Source organism: Pleurodeles waltl, chromosome 11, assembly GCF_031143425.1.
Source record: "Pleurodeles waltl isolate 20211129_DDA chromosome 11, aPleWal1.hap1.20221129, whole genome shotgun sequence".
NCBI lineage: Eukaryota > Metazoa > Chordata > Amphibia > Caudata > Salamandridae > Pleurodeles > Pleurodeles waltl.
Genome location: NC_090450.1, coordinates 50,273,344 through 50,288,287, shown reverse-complemented (window position 1 = coordinate 50,288,287; position 14,944 = coordinate 50,273,344). Strand labels below are relative to the sequence as shown.

The window sequence follows — 14,944 nt, the reverse complement described above, 5'->3', positions numbered from 1 at the left end:
GTGCACTTAAATACACAGCTAACTTAATACTGTGAACACAATTACAAATATGTAAAAAATTTCAATTAGGTAACATTTTGGAGTGAATTCTAAGGAGCCTTACAATAATAAACCGAGTACAAATCTCCTAGCTTAAAGGTTTATCAGAAGGAGCAAGTAACCCCGCAAAACTTGATCAGACTTATTCAAGAGTGAAAGCAATGACATAGAGCTAGGACTACAGCTAGTCAAAGATTTTGCTTAGGACCTCACTTAATTGTTGACTATAGATCAACATTGGGTGTACACAATTGTTTGCACAGATACTAATTAGCAGTTCAAGCATATTTATAGCCCCCTGCATCACCGTTGTGTCATCTTTTGTGACGCAACAGCAGCACAAACCTTGAACTCATATCATGCTTTGAATGAGCCCATAGATATGGAGTAAGACAAGACAGCACAAATCGTCACATTGCCTTAGTCTGCCAAGGGAGGTGTTCCGTGGGCGTTGCGGTGGGTGTTCCCACCCACCGCCCACGGATTCGGATGCATCCTCAGATTTAAAAGAGCTTATAAACCTGGGGGTGTGCCAAAACCTTACACCTCCCCAGGGGAGGTGCAACAAGGAGAAATATCCTTATTTCTCATATTTATTTCCTCTTTCTATTGCATTCTGCAGCATGCATAGAAAGAGAAAACATCCTCCCAGGACGATTTTTGTACAGGAAGATGTCTCTTCCTGCAGAAAAACAATCCTGCCTAGAAGCCAGACACGTTTTCACCATGGTGCAATGGTACCTGTATTGGCGCTATGCTGCCAAAAGGCTGCCAGTGCAGTGGGGAAGGACTAGATTGCACCGCTTTGCTTCAATATTGCCCTTTCCTGCCCTTTCCCTTTCACACAGGGCAGTGCAGCAAAGTGACAAAAACCCATAAATATGGGCCTAGTTTTAACACCAGGGACTGTATTCCAAATACAGAGCACTATCACAGTCTGCACCAGGGGGCACACAAGTGTGTGTGGTCTGCGCAGGCGCAGTGCACTGTATCATATCAAATGCGTTCTTTCCAGTGCTGGTGCAAACCTACGTTTGCACTGGAAATGGAGCATTAGTGAAAAACGGAGTGGTTGTTTGAAGTTGTCATTCGCGTTCAGTCTCAGTTACTGCTCCAAGCTTCTGATCTATCGATCTACAGGCAGATTGTCTTTAAAGTGAAGATTTGGTATTGTTTCAAATTGGAACCACGATCGTTTCCTTCTTTTCCAGATAATAGAGAAACATTACGACCGTATCCTGAGGGGCGATGATGTGGAAACGCTTGAAAGGAGCGTAAATCAGAATGAAACAGAAGAAGAAAAATTGTTGCCGTCTGTCACGACCTACTGGTCCCTGTCCGTGTCCATCTTCTCTGTTGGAGGAATGGTTTCCTCATTCTTTGTTGGATGGATTGCAGATAAATTAGGAAGGTATTAGTGACCCACACTCCACTATTTAAATAAATGACATTAAGACTGAACTAAGACTGTTGTGCTTTGAGATCCATTACAGCATGATATTCTTTTGCTTTTATTCAATGTCTTATTAAATGTGTTTGTTTTAAGAGATGCTGTTTTCGTTATATAAATATTACCACTCGGTAGCAAATTACAGTTGACAATACTTCCCTACCATACTGAGTTGTTGGCAAAAATGATATCATTCTGAATTGTATCCCTGCTGGTAGAAGCAAGCTGACTAGGTGTGGCTCAAAAGCAGAATCACCAGTGGATCACACAAGAATAGGGAAACTATAATTGCCACACTCATAAAGCTTCATTCACCTAAAAAGCAACTTGAATTTTGAAGAGGGCTGTTGCTGTCCAGCTTCAGTGTTGTTTGGGCTTAGAACTGCTATTAGTCTTGCATCAGTCAGGATTCAGGTTGTGTCACCTCACCAAGACTTTACTGGGTCCACAGTTTCATGAGGTGCTAGTCACTGCTGATTAAGGTGATCTATTAGCCATCATCCTCCTGGCTCTGTTGGCTACATTCCAAATGGCTGGCGTAAGACTGATGCCAGCATGTAGGACTCTGCAATCAGGTGCTTTCAGTCATTGTTCCCTGACCATACACCAAGGGTCAAACTTGGACTATTCTTGATAGATAAAGTAGAGGTAGAGCGTGAAGCCTTACTCCTTTTTTACATCTTGAACACAAGCATCTCGGCAAACGTTTCATCACTGCCAGGGTTTTGGTTTCACTCTTAAACTGATGACTCCCTGATTAATATGTGGTTAATGATGATGATCATAACTTTTAAAACCTTCAAAGAGGATTGAAGGAAGTTGCACTATAGAAGAGTTGTTGCAGGTTGAAGTTGAGTGGATCCAAAACAGAGGTGCTTCTGGTGGGTTTAGTTCATTACATCTGCCTCAAGCAACCACCCTTCTCCTCACTAATGTTGTAATCTCAATTTGGAAACCTAATAGGTTATGGTCAGCTGTGCTGTTTTTTTAAGCTTCCAGAAATTAAAACAAATAATTCTGCTCTGCCTTCAACAAAAACTTCTTAAATATAATCTGAGATCAATCTTATACCAAACTTGACTAACAAATGCTATACTAGAAGTTATTGTAGCAACTAATGTCTACAACATCGCAGCAGTCCCCGTACGCAGTGTATCCTGGAAAAACGTGAACTTTGGCATTATCACTTATCCAGCGGTCATGCTCATAGGCTTGACACAGGATGGTGTCTGTCTCTAAATTTCAAGAGCCGAGTCACTAAAGGTCTTGGAAGGATGCCCAGGGCCGAAGGGTGCCTTGGTACTCTCTGCGTCTTCTCCACCACCAACAGTGGCAGCAGTGATACTGCATAAACATGGTCTTTAAGCCAGGTTTCCAAAATAAGTTGATGCTCTGTCCTTCGTGCTCCTCAGGGATGCCCATCTAGCAAATATTGTTGTGCCTAAAGTGCCCTAAGCATTCTCAGACCTGTGTTGCCATAGCATCACTGCCCCTTTTAGATCACTCTACTGTTCTTGCAGTACTTTCACTGTAGGGTGTATTAAGGTCAACATAGATATTCTCTGAAACTCTGCTTGATATTTTTTTGTGATCTGTTCTCAAGATGGTGACTTCCAGTGCACCTGAGGGAATAATTTGAGTCTTTTGTTGCTTGAAGGATGGAGTCAAACCTCTCTATGTGGCCTTCTAGAACAGTCTCCACGGAGCCTAGCGCCCCTGATGGGCTCATGACCTCACTAGCCTCACTTTGCTTATTGTATTTTTGTCCCTTGGTTACTTATGGCTTAAACATTATGGCCCCAGCATCGTATTACCCCTGTTACTGCCCTCTGACCTTACTTTTGTTGATGCACTGATCGATGCTAGTATGAACAATATGGGGCCAGTGTGCCTCTCACTATACTATACACTTTAGCGGTTCTTCCAAAAAAAAAAAGTCTCCTTTGTGTAGCTGTCCAAAATATGTGTTATCCCCTCTCAATGTATTGTTTTCACAGAATTAGGCCCTCATATGATCATTCATTTCCCCATCCATGCCATTTTCCCAGAAGTGCAAAGCTTATGCTGGTTTTATCCTTTATGTACCAGCTTAATATTCACTCGCCAGATGTCAGCGGCACATATCTTCTTCCTAAAGGTGGGGGCGGGCATGGGTACCAGGGCCACATATGATTGAACCACCATGTGCTCTTTTTTCCCCCACTACAGCGCACCCTACCCCATGATCCAAGCCCAGGTCTAGCAGGCCCCTCACAGCAACTCCATTCACGGGGCAACCAATAGCTGACTACCATCCACAATGTGGAGGTTGTACTGGTGGGCACCAGTGGTGTAACATTAGCCCCCGCAGGCCCTGTGGTGCCTGGGGGTGTGGGCGGGGCCAAAGCTCCAGCTGGTAATGTGCACAAGCGGCAGGCTCCTGGACTGAGAGCTCCGGTCTGGAGGGGGCCCCTCCATGTACTATGCAGTGGGACCCCCTTAATTTAAGCCCCTGGTGGGCACCCACTGTAGTCTAAGGAGAAGGGTGGCCCTTCCGCACATGTAGTCTTCGCGCTACCACCTCGCATCCCCAGAGTACAGCAAACTCTCCTAGGTCTCAGCGCCATGATGAGCAGTGCCCTCATCATGGAACGTCTGGTGATTCGCAGCCTGGCCCCACCCTCAGGCCCCACCAACGGTGCCCCTCTGACTCCTGGAAGGGAGAGTGGTCGCTCTAGCCATTGTCCGCACCCGGAAATCCAAGACAAATCACGATGGCAGGGTCAGTCAGGTGGGAGCAGGACTTAAGAGCCCCCTACTCCATCGCTTGCTTGGCCTGGTCCCCTATCTGAAGTACCTTAATAAATATAATCTGAAAATGTGTTATTTTTGACAAATTTGTATTGTGTATTTTAGAAATCTTTAATTTCAGCAGATTCATATTGAATCATTTTTTGAAATAGTTCACAGGCCGCTAATGTTTGACTCTCAACTCACTGAAATTCCATGTTTCACATTTACTCACTTAATTTGTTCACATTTCATTTATTTTTTTTATTCTAGAATTAAAGCCATGATAGTGGTGAACATCCTTTCACTGATAGGAGCTCTCCTGATGGGTTTGGCTCCTTACGGTAAAGCGCATGCCCTTGTTATAGCTGGCAGATTGGTCACCGGTCTGTACTGCGGTAAGTTAAAAGGAAAACCATTTAAACTTTTTAATACATCCCTCTAGTATGCGGCCTCAGTTAAAGAAATGCTGTTTTTACATGTGGTCTATTTAAAATGGTCACGTTCAGGAGGTACAATCTGGTAAGCTAGTATCAATGTATTTTATTGTCTGAAACTTTACTGCCAATTTAGTGTGAATTATTCCGCAGGTTCTGTGTACTCTATTTTTTTCTTATTAAGTGGTAATGTGTAGTTTTTAGATTTTACACAATGATGTGAACAAATGTAATTTGCGGTTCAAAAATAACTTAGAAAATATTTACATGATATTAAGAAACCAAAGATATGGGGAGTTTAGAATTTGTCTAAAGTACAGGCTAGATTTCACTGTCCAGTCACTTTTTAGCATCCTCCCTTACCCTCCTCTTCCCTCCCTCACTTCCCTCCCCTCCTGTAACTCTCTCCCTCCCCTCCAATAAGCCTCTGTGAAACGCCTGTTGGCTAGAAGTGGCTCATGAATTCAAGAAAATAAAAGAACATCCTCTGTATACTTTCTCAAACTCCTCTTCAGTGCTCACAGTGAATAATACATTTATAGTTTGTTCTGGAACGTTCAAGAGGTTAAAGGTGACCACACTGATCACCAGTTTGGCAACGTGGAGGATTCTCCTTGGGACAATTTGAACTCTGGGTGTTTTTGCCCCCACACATTTGCCCTTTTTGATTATGATGTTTGAAAAGGAGCTGTGCCCAGGAGGATGAAGCAGAGCTGTGGAGGCAGACGCTGAATTAGGAAGCAACAACAGGGTATTAAGGCAAGAACAGTATCCAAGGCCCAAATGTAACTTTTTCTTTGCGCCACATTTGCGTTATTTTTTTACACAAAAGTTGGGCAAACGTAAAAAATATAATTGTGTTTTATAAGTTTGCGCCGCTTTTGCATCAAAAAGTGACGCAAATGCAGCACAAAAAAAAGTATAAATATGGGCCCAAGTGTCCAAAACATCATGGCATGATTAAGGAAACACAGGAGTAGGAGAGAGGGAAGCAAAGGTGTGGTCAGGACCAAACTTGAGGGGGTTCACGAATTATCGGGCAGATAGGCGCTCTATCATATTTTTTCCAAAAGAGTACCTTATGTTTCTAAGGTCAGTTCCAAGCATAGATAACATTTATCCAACAAATCTACCAATGGATTTAAGCCTTGATTTTCCTAGTTTTTCCCTCACACAAGACAATCTGTATGGTGATAGGCTTAAGGCTGTTAAATACATGTTTGGACAGTCTAAAGGCATTTTTAAGATTTTTTGGGAAATTTTTGACATCCTAAGTGTGGATGAATTAAAATGATCAAATGTCTGAGGCTGGTGCATTGTAATGTTTGCACTGCAGTGTTAATGCCCAGACTATTGAAGGATGTTCCAGTAGGCCGATACATGGAATCTTATCACCAAAGGATTCCAGCTTACCTCTTTTATCACAAATACTTCTACAAGGCATCTGCAGGGCCTCGGAGGAGGAACTTAAATTCACAAATGTAGCAGTGAAAACAGATGAATTCTCGGAAGAGAAGCAGAACTATTCATTTTTTGGTTCAAAATATTTTGTTGGTATTTTATTAGGAAGTACAGAGGTAAAGCTTAAAGCAATCAGGGAGGAAAGAGTTTAAGCAGAAGAATAACCATGCCAAGACATGTATATCATTGCAAGTACGATAATGGTTCTCAGATTTATAAAGTGATGTACGACAGCCGTATGCACTGATAGGTGACAGGTTACATGGGTGGGATTTAGGAAGTGCATGGGAATAAAGATTGTACATCGTAGATGTCACTATAAGTGAGATCCGAATAAGAACCTCAGAGTCGAGTGGGACACAGAAGGAGAAGATGAGAGGGGAGTGTCATGCGCTGCAGGGGAGTATACTTAAATTTAAGGTAATATCAGTGATGTCATAGTCTGATGGGTAGGATTGTCTGGCAAGGGAGGATTTCCCATCAAGGTAATGGGTTGTGAATAAACAGGTCGTTTTCCAAATACGTCATGACGTTGCCAGATTAAGCAGAACTATTTATTAATTAACCTGGTGTATTGCTGCACATAGTGCATCTCAACCACTCAAGAGCACTGGTGAGAGCTTTGGTTGACATGTAAAGATAATACAAGTTCACACCAAGGTGGCCCGTTTGAGCATAGCAATCAGTTATGAAAATAAGTTGCAGGAAGTTTTCATCTTCAAGCCCATCTTGAACATTGGAAAGATTAACATTGTGTGCTGTCCCTGTTACAGAAGCTAAGGCACACCGTGATATGCTTCCTAATGAATGACTATCAGCCAGGGTGATTTTTAGGTATTTCCTGAACAACTTGACCCTATTATGTATCAGCAGCAGTATATTCCACCTATGAATGTGGACAGGTACTGCTTGCGAGCATGGCAGTTAGAACATTATTAGACATTCTATTTATAGGTTTCTGTTACATGATAATAAATCACTGGCTATCTCTATAGTGCAACATTGCCTAGTCCTAAGATCAGTGGTGCTTTGTGCCTACACTAGCCTGAGGTTGTGATTTATTGAGTGGTGGCTCTCCGGTGGGAAAAATTTACTCCTGAGTCACTTTAGTGTGAATCACTTATTATAATTTGTGTGGCTAACTTAGCTGTCTAAAAGCTTTCTTTCCAACATGTTTTGTAGTTTAATGACTATGGGTTCATGTTTTAAGTCATGTACAAAATGTGGGTGGAGTATCTAAAATGGGTGTGTCCTAAGAAGCATGTAAGAAACCTCCACGAGGGGTATGTCCTACCCAACTAAATGTGTGGCTTAATAAATGTGAAATCAAGTCCTGTGTCTGACAAATTCATAAATAGAGGATAGCCGGACAAGAAACATCAGAAATCTGCAGGCAACATGATAACTGTTAAGTGCTTAATTTGTGCTTGTGGTTTACTGTGCTGAGCACCGGCACTTATTTTTGAGGGCCGGCGCTTATTATTTTACCCTAAGCATTTGCTGCGAGCAAAAGATATATATGGGAAAGACGGAGGAAAAGAAAAACGAAAAAGCGTCACAAAGGGAGAAAGCAGAAGGCTGTGAGAGTTAGCTGAAGGGGCATGGAGGGGCTTTAAACGGATTAAAGAGGCCCGAGATGGCTTCAGGATTACGCTTCATCAGAATTCAGTGCTCGCACATTTAATTGCAGCAGCCGCATTTTTAAGAGGAAGGCTTTGAGCACCGGCACGTTTTTAATTACAAATTAAGAACTGTGGGGGTGATTCCAACCTTGGCGGGCGGCTACCGCCGCCCGCCAGGCGGAAACCGCCATTCGGGCGCCATGCGGCCGAATTTAGGCGGACCCCATTCCATCATTCCCGCTGGGCCGGCGGGCGCTAACCAAGTTAGCGCCCGCCGGCCCAGCGGGAATGAGGCCGCAACACAGGAGCCGGCTCCGAATGGAGCCGGCGGTGTTGCGGTCGTGCGACGGGTGCAGTTGCACCCGTCGCGCTTTTCACTGTCTGCTAAGCAGACAGTGAAAAGCTGGCCGGGGCCCTGTTAGGGGGCTCCTGCACTGCCCATGCCAGTGGCATGGGCCCCCAGGGGCCCCAAGACACCCCTTACCGCCAGCCTCTTCCTGGCGGTGTAAACCGCCAGAAACATGCTGGCGGTAAGGGGGTCATAATCCCCAGGGCAGCGCTGCAAGCAGCGCTGCCCTGGCGGATTATAGCCGCCGGGGCAGAAATGGCGGGAAACCACCGGGCCTTGCGGTCCGACCGCGGCTTTACCACCGCGGTCGGAATGGGAAAAAAAGCACCGCCAGCCTGTTGGCGGTGCTTGCGGTCAAAATGGCCCTGGCGGTCTCGGACCGCCAGGGTCAGAATGACCCCCTGTATCTGTTTATTAATATATTATAAAATAAGCAATCATTATTTTGACAAGGTAACTTTAAAAGTCAGCCTTTTGGATATTCAAGTGAAATGAAACAGTGTATTTTGCCCTGCACAAAGCAATGGTAAATAACATTATCCACCTTTTCACTTCTTCCCCGTGGCCTTCATGGGATATCATGTGACATTTTGTTGCAGTTCTGGCGTGTGACAAGCAGGTGCAGTTTTGTCTTCTTCCGACATCAAAGTGCAGAACCCAAGGGCCCCAGAGTCCATGATTCAAAGTCTTTTTCTTGCTTTTCCAGTGCCCAGCCCTGGCAAACTTTAGACCACATAATCTTTTTGCTGCTGTTGCCCCCAGTGAATCATTACTGGAATCCCGTGACCACCACTGAGTCATTATTAGAATCTGTGGAACCCCAGCCTCAGTAATTTCCATGATTTGGACATTAAAACAATACACAAAAATACAAAAACAAGTATAAACCAAACAAACGCTCAAATCTTGAAATATTTTGTTTAATTCACAATCAAGTACGGAAAACGTTTTCAAATGTCTATTTTTTGCTTTTTATTCCTATATACCTTATTAGTTTAAATGTACTGATTGTAATATTAATTGTTTTTGTAAAACAGTGGAGGACAGTGGAGGATCCCCTTAGTAGACCTCACAGACCTCCTAGGGGTCCTCGACCTCAGTGTAAGATCCACTGACTTCGAGCTGTGGACTCTCTGTGGTACAACAATGTAAAATAGAGTAAGAATTTAGACAATCAGTTTACTCAGTTGCTGTTTACTTCTCCCCTGATTTCCTTAAACATGGTGTTTAACTGCACACCTCAGCCCTGAGGCATTGAAGCACAGTTCAACCTGACACAAAAACACAGGAAAAGGTGACTGGGCCACAGTTCATACTGTAAGTTCTCTGCTTTCAAACCACACAGGCATCAGGACTTACAACCAGTTTGAGCCAGTGTCCTTTTCTTAGCGAAAATATGAAAACACAATCTGTTTTTCTAAAACATTCTATTTTTTGTTTTTTTTCTGTTCTTGGTACAATTCCTGTACTAGATGCATATGCTTGACATAGTTTGAGTGGCCTTGTGTGGTGTGTTTATGACTAAACTACCTTGTAAAACTGTTCTGCCCTTTTATTGTCTGTTTTTAAGGCAGAGAGGAGTGTAATTGCATAAATACTCTTCTGATAGGTGTATACGGCCTTCCTTTGGTCAAACAAAATGTTTTTCATAAAATGCATGAACTCCTTTTGAGACAGATTTAACAGTTTGTGGTGATAACATATATTTGGAATATATGAAGAAAATACACTAAACTGCAAGAGTGTAAACTGGTTGAAAAGCAAGAAGTTAGTGAGTTTAAAGAGATATAGAATTGTATTTGAGCTAGCCAGACACCGAATTAATATAGTTTAATATCAGCTTCAGATTGGCATTTCACTGCCTGAAATATAAGAATATTTTGCAGCAAGCCACATTGGCACGGCGCCCTTACATAGGTCAAGCATCACATGCTACCCTCGGTCAATCTACGAGGATTAGGAACATTATGGAGAAAGCTGCCCTTTGAAACCCTGAGCCAGATTTATCAAAGGATTGCGTTGCCCTTGCGTCCTCACTGTGACACAAGGACAACACAATCTATGAATCACATTTACCAAGCCACGCAAAGCCACCTCTTTTCCCTGCCTGGCATTGGAAATTTGTCGGAACGCAGAGCAGCGCTGCCTTGCGTTGCATTACATTACGCCGGGAGGCATTGTTAGGCTGACAAGTAGGTATTCCCATGCATCCACCCATGCTTTTTAGGCCCATTCCCAGATTTACCTTGAGCAATAAACCTGGGAATGCATCCAAATTGTATGTCTTACGCCTTATCAAAAAAGGCACAACAAACAGAAATATCTGCAGCACACTTCGAAAGAGGAAAACGCCTTTAAATATTATTTTTGTGCAGAAAGGTATCCCTTCTTGCACAGAAACACTCCTACCTGCAACACCGGACCCTTGCATCATGGCACAAGGGTGCCTGTGTTGGCGCTTGGCACCACATAGTGTGTCAGTGCAGTGAGACAGCAGGAATGTGCCATATGTTGGTAAATATGGCACATTCCTTCCCTATCCATTTGATGCAGCACAGCAACTTGTCTTGCTGTGTTGTGTTTCCTCGAATATTGATAAATCTGTGCCACATAGTCAAAATAATGAGGCTGAAAAGTTAAATTCCCTTAGATCCACCTTACTGCTTATCCTCCATATACTAGTGGAATCCAAAAAGTGATGGGTGAAAGTACCTGGGAACTCCTCTGAAGAACATTCAACTACATTGTTTATACCCCCCGATATACACATCATCCTTGATACCTCATCAAACAAGTATTACAGCCTGACATTCTAAGACACATACCCTTTGTGAGGGTTCACAAACAACTCAAGGCATATAATTGATGCTTGTTTCCAGTTCAGGGAAGACCTGGCCTGGCAGTTCGGGCTGGAGTGTCCCCATGGGGAACAGGGTCAAGACTGATTTGCAGATGGCTGGGTCCAAACTGGAATGGAATGGGCAGCAAAAAAAACTATGGATTTAGGCCCAGATCTCTGTACTGGGGGTGAATGTTTGACATTGTTCAGCATTCCGACCATCACTTGTTCTTGTCGCCCTAAGTGGGAAGGGTATACCCAGACGTGGGTCCTGTGCTTCCCATGCCACTGGATTCAAGCTAGCCTGGCTGATGAGGGGTGAAACCCCAAAACCGTTCCCAGGATGCTTGTGTCCAGTCCAGGGAAGACCTGGCCTGGCAGTTCGGGCTGGACTGTTCCCATGGGGAACAGGGTCAAGGCTGATTTGCATATGGCTGGGTCTAAACTGGATGGCATGGGCAGCAAAAAAACGATGGATTTAGGCCTAGATCTCTGTACTGGGGGTGAATGTTTGACATTGTTCAGCATTCCGTCCATCTCTTGTTCTTTTTGCAGATGTTTATTTTAATGAAAATCTGGGGGAAACGATTAATTACCTATAGAATCGGGTCTAAAATTATTGATTGCCCGGTAATTCATAATTTCTAAGAGGGCCCTTAGGATACCGGTGGCAAGGGCCTGGATTTCCATTTCCTGGATTTGCTGATACTCTGGATATCTGTAATTCCAAAAGTTAAGAAGATCCAAACCATATTGAGGGCCTAAGAATGCCTGTAGATCAGTGGTTCCCAACGTTTTGACTCATGTGGACCCCCACTTTATCATTATTGGAACCGGGGATGCTGGCCTAAACATTGTTGATGATTTGAAATACAAACCAATACACAAAAAATACAGAAACAAGCATTCATTAAACACATACACAAATGATCACATATCTTATTCAATTTACAAGCAAATATAAATAAGAAATAAAAACATGTAATTTAATAAGAAGATTGGAGCTTTTCTAAATTCAATTGAAGCCACACATCATCCATGCTATATTCTGTTTGATGCACCTGCACTGCTCCCACAAATCAATCTGTTATATTAATTACATTTTTTGCCTCCAATTTCAAATTCCTTGACATTTACAGTGCATTTTAAAATCTTTGCTTGTACATTTAGCCACTATATGTATATACACTTTATTAATCTGTTATTATTATTTAATTTTCTAAGCAGTCAAGGACCCCCTGAGAAGGCTTTGTGGAGCCCCAGGGGTCCCTTGACCACAGGTTGGGAACCAGTGCTGTAGATTATTTCCCACTAAATACTCAATTAGCTTCTTTTTTATTATTACAGAAAGTGGCAAAACAAAAGCAAATCTGATTCTGGTCTAGCCCACATTACTAGGTTATTTCACCCCTATACAGGCAGAGACCTAGGGGCCATTAAGAGTTTGGCAGATGGAAAAGGCCACCAGCCAAATTCCTGCAGTCAGGTTACCACCTGTGCAGTCCCCTTCCCACGTGCCCCATTAAGAGTTCCCGCCCGCTAGCCCCAGACGGAAACGGCCTACAACATTGACGCCGGCTCATAATAGAGCTGGAGGCAATGCTGTAGTGAGTAGGGTGCACTAGCACCCATCGCGATTTTCACTGTCTGCAAAGGAACAGTCATGCCAAGTGCATGGGCAGTGCAGGGGCCCCCTGCACCCGGTCTCCACCAGCCCTTACATGGCGGGGCTACCACCATGTAATCGCCAGCAGAGAGGGGACTTGTAATCCCCAGGGCAGTGCTGCTTGCAGCGCTGCCCTGGTGGATTAGGACTGCCAGCACCACCAACCCCCTCCAGCCACTGTGGCTCTGTTGGTCTTAAAACCACCAGGATTGTAATTATTCCCTTACTGTGGCCCCAAGAGTGGCCGTTTTAGAGAAGACACAAAGCCACCCAAAAAATCCCATAGAAGGAAGGCTACCTACCATTGCTAGAAAGCCTAGCCGGATCTATAGGTAGTGAAACACAAACCAGCGACTTAGATTTACCATTCTTTCATTCATTGGTGCATTCTCAGTGTAAGCATGAATTCTGAATGTGAAATATCCATATCTATAATCATCAATTATAAGGAGTCAGAGAAAATATTGCAATTACATTTCAAAACTATTGTACAACTTTTATCACATTTGTATTCCAGTCTCCATCTGCATGAATGCATCGAAGGTATAATACTATCACAGAGGTTTTGTATGGTAACACTACAAGTAAGAATGACCTGCCCCATGTTTGTACTTTTCACAGGACTGGCCTCAGGACTAGTTCCCATGTATGTTGGGGAGATCGCACCAACTGCGCTTCGTGGGGCTTTGGGTACTCTTCACCAGCTTGCGATTGTCACAGGTATTCTCATCAGCCAGGTAAATTACTCAACAAATGTATACTTGCTTATGCTTTTACAATCAATACCAATTAATGTGTAGGTGGTGCTTTGGACAGTAGTGATAAAGAGCTTTAGCTGGAGACATCTCAGTTCCTTTTATATGTATCTCACCACCAGTGTAGTACATTGGTGCTTTCAGATGGCTGCTCCTTCTCTACTCAGTGGGAAAGTCTTGCTTACTTGGAGATGGGTTATGTTGACAGAATACATTGGCCCTCATTACAACCTCGGTGGTTGTTTCCAAAGACCACTGAGGCTGCGGGTGCCAGAATACCGCCAGTGCTGGCGGTATTTCTGGCTCCCTATTATGACTTTTCCGCTGGGCCGCAGACGGTAACAGTGTTATCATCCGCAGGACCAGCGGAAAAGTCACATCAACATTACGAGCCGGCAGCAATGCTGATGTGCAGCGGGTACAGTAGCACCCGTTGCGCATTTCACTGCCCCAAATTCGGGCAGTGAAATGCACGATGGGGCTATGCCTGGGGGCCGGCGCCTGCACTGCCCATGCCAGGTGCATGGGCAGTGCAGGGCCCCCCAGGGGCACCCCAAGTCCCCCTTACCGCCAGCCTTTCCAAGGCGGTGTTTACCACCGTGGCCAAGCTGGCGGTTGGGGACCGAGCACCGCTGCCCCAGGGGATTATGACCGCCAGGCAGAAGCCTGGCATTATGGTGGAGGGGCCGGCAGTATGGCCGTGGCTATTGCGCCACGGTCATAATAGCTGGCGGAACACCGCCAGCCTGTTGGCGTTGTTACCGCCAGCTCACCGCCCGCCGCCAGGGTCATAATGAGGCCCATTGTTTTGTAACCTGTGAGTTACCATTCTGTTGCTACTATGGACTTGGATCTTGACATGACCTTGGGAACCAATTGAGCACTGACTTCTGTTCCAAGCATTAAATCACTAGCATGCACTTAAATTCAGAATAGCAAACAATTTCCTAAAACAGTAATATGCAATAATGAGCAACCTAAATACATGACCCATCTACAAGGCATAGCACAGATTCCACACGGTGCATACTGTGTTGCACATGACTTAAGCGTGTGCAGTTTCATAATTTCTTAATTTAGAAAAAGTCTCATAATTTCATAATTTAGATAGGACCAAAATCAATGTTCGCTTTACAGTGATTATAAATCTATAATTCAGTAAACCATTTCATATTTCTTTAATCTGCTGCTGATACAGTTGGAGGTGTATATTTGGTTTACAAACCTTTAATTCTTGGAAATTCTATTATTTTATTAAAAAATAAACAGCTCTCCAAAGAAAGTTCACTTTTTCTACCCAAACCAAATTGTTGACTGGAAACCTAATCAGAATGGATCCCATCAAGCCAAGCATGAGTGGCCATAAATTTGGCAAGCAACAACTATTATTATATTTGCATGTATTGAGTGAAGTAGTGAAACAATGACGAAGTTTAAAAATTACATCAAAGTCACTCTCTATCAGTGACCACTCAACTCAAAACTGGCCACAAGGGGTTCCACAAGGAGATCAATGAGTTGGACCGGATGCCTTTTATCTAATTTGCTCGTGTTTTG

General features: G+C 43.7%; 1 protein-coding gene across 1 annotated transcript in view; it reads left to right on the top strand.

The window, feature by feature from the left end:
* SLC2A2 (solute carrier family 2 member 2) overlaps positions 1 to 14,944 on the top strand; it is a 141,499-nt gene that overhangs the window by 21,115 nt on the left and 105,440 nt on the right. The window contains exons 3-5 of the mRNA XM_069213027.1: positions 1,251 to 1,450; positions 4,532 to 4,656; positions 13,254 to 13,369. Coding sequence (XP_069069128.1) covers positions 1,251 to 1,450; positions 4,532 to 4,656; positions 13,254 to 13,369 — 441 coding nt within the window. The remainder of the gene's footprint in view (positions 1 to 1,250; positions 1,451 to 4,531; positions 4,657 to 13,253; positions 13,370 to 14,944) is intronic.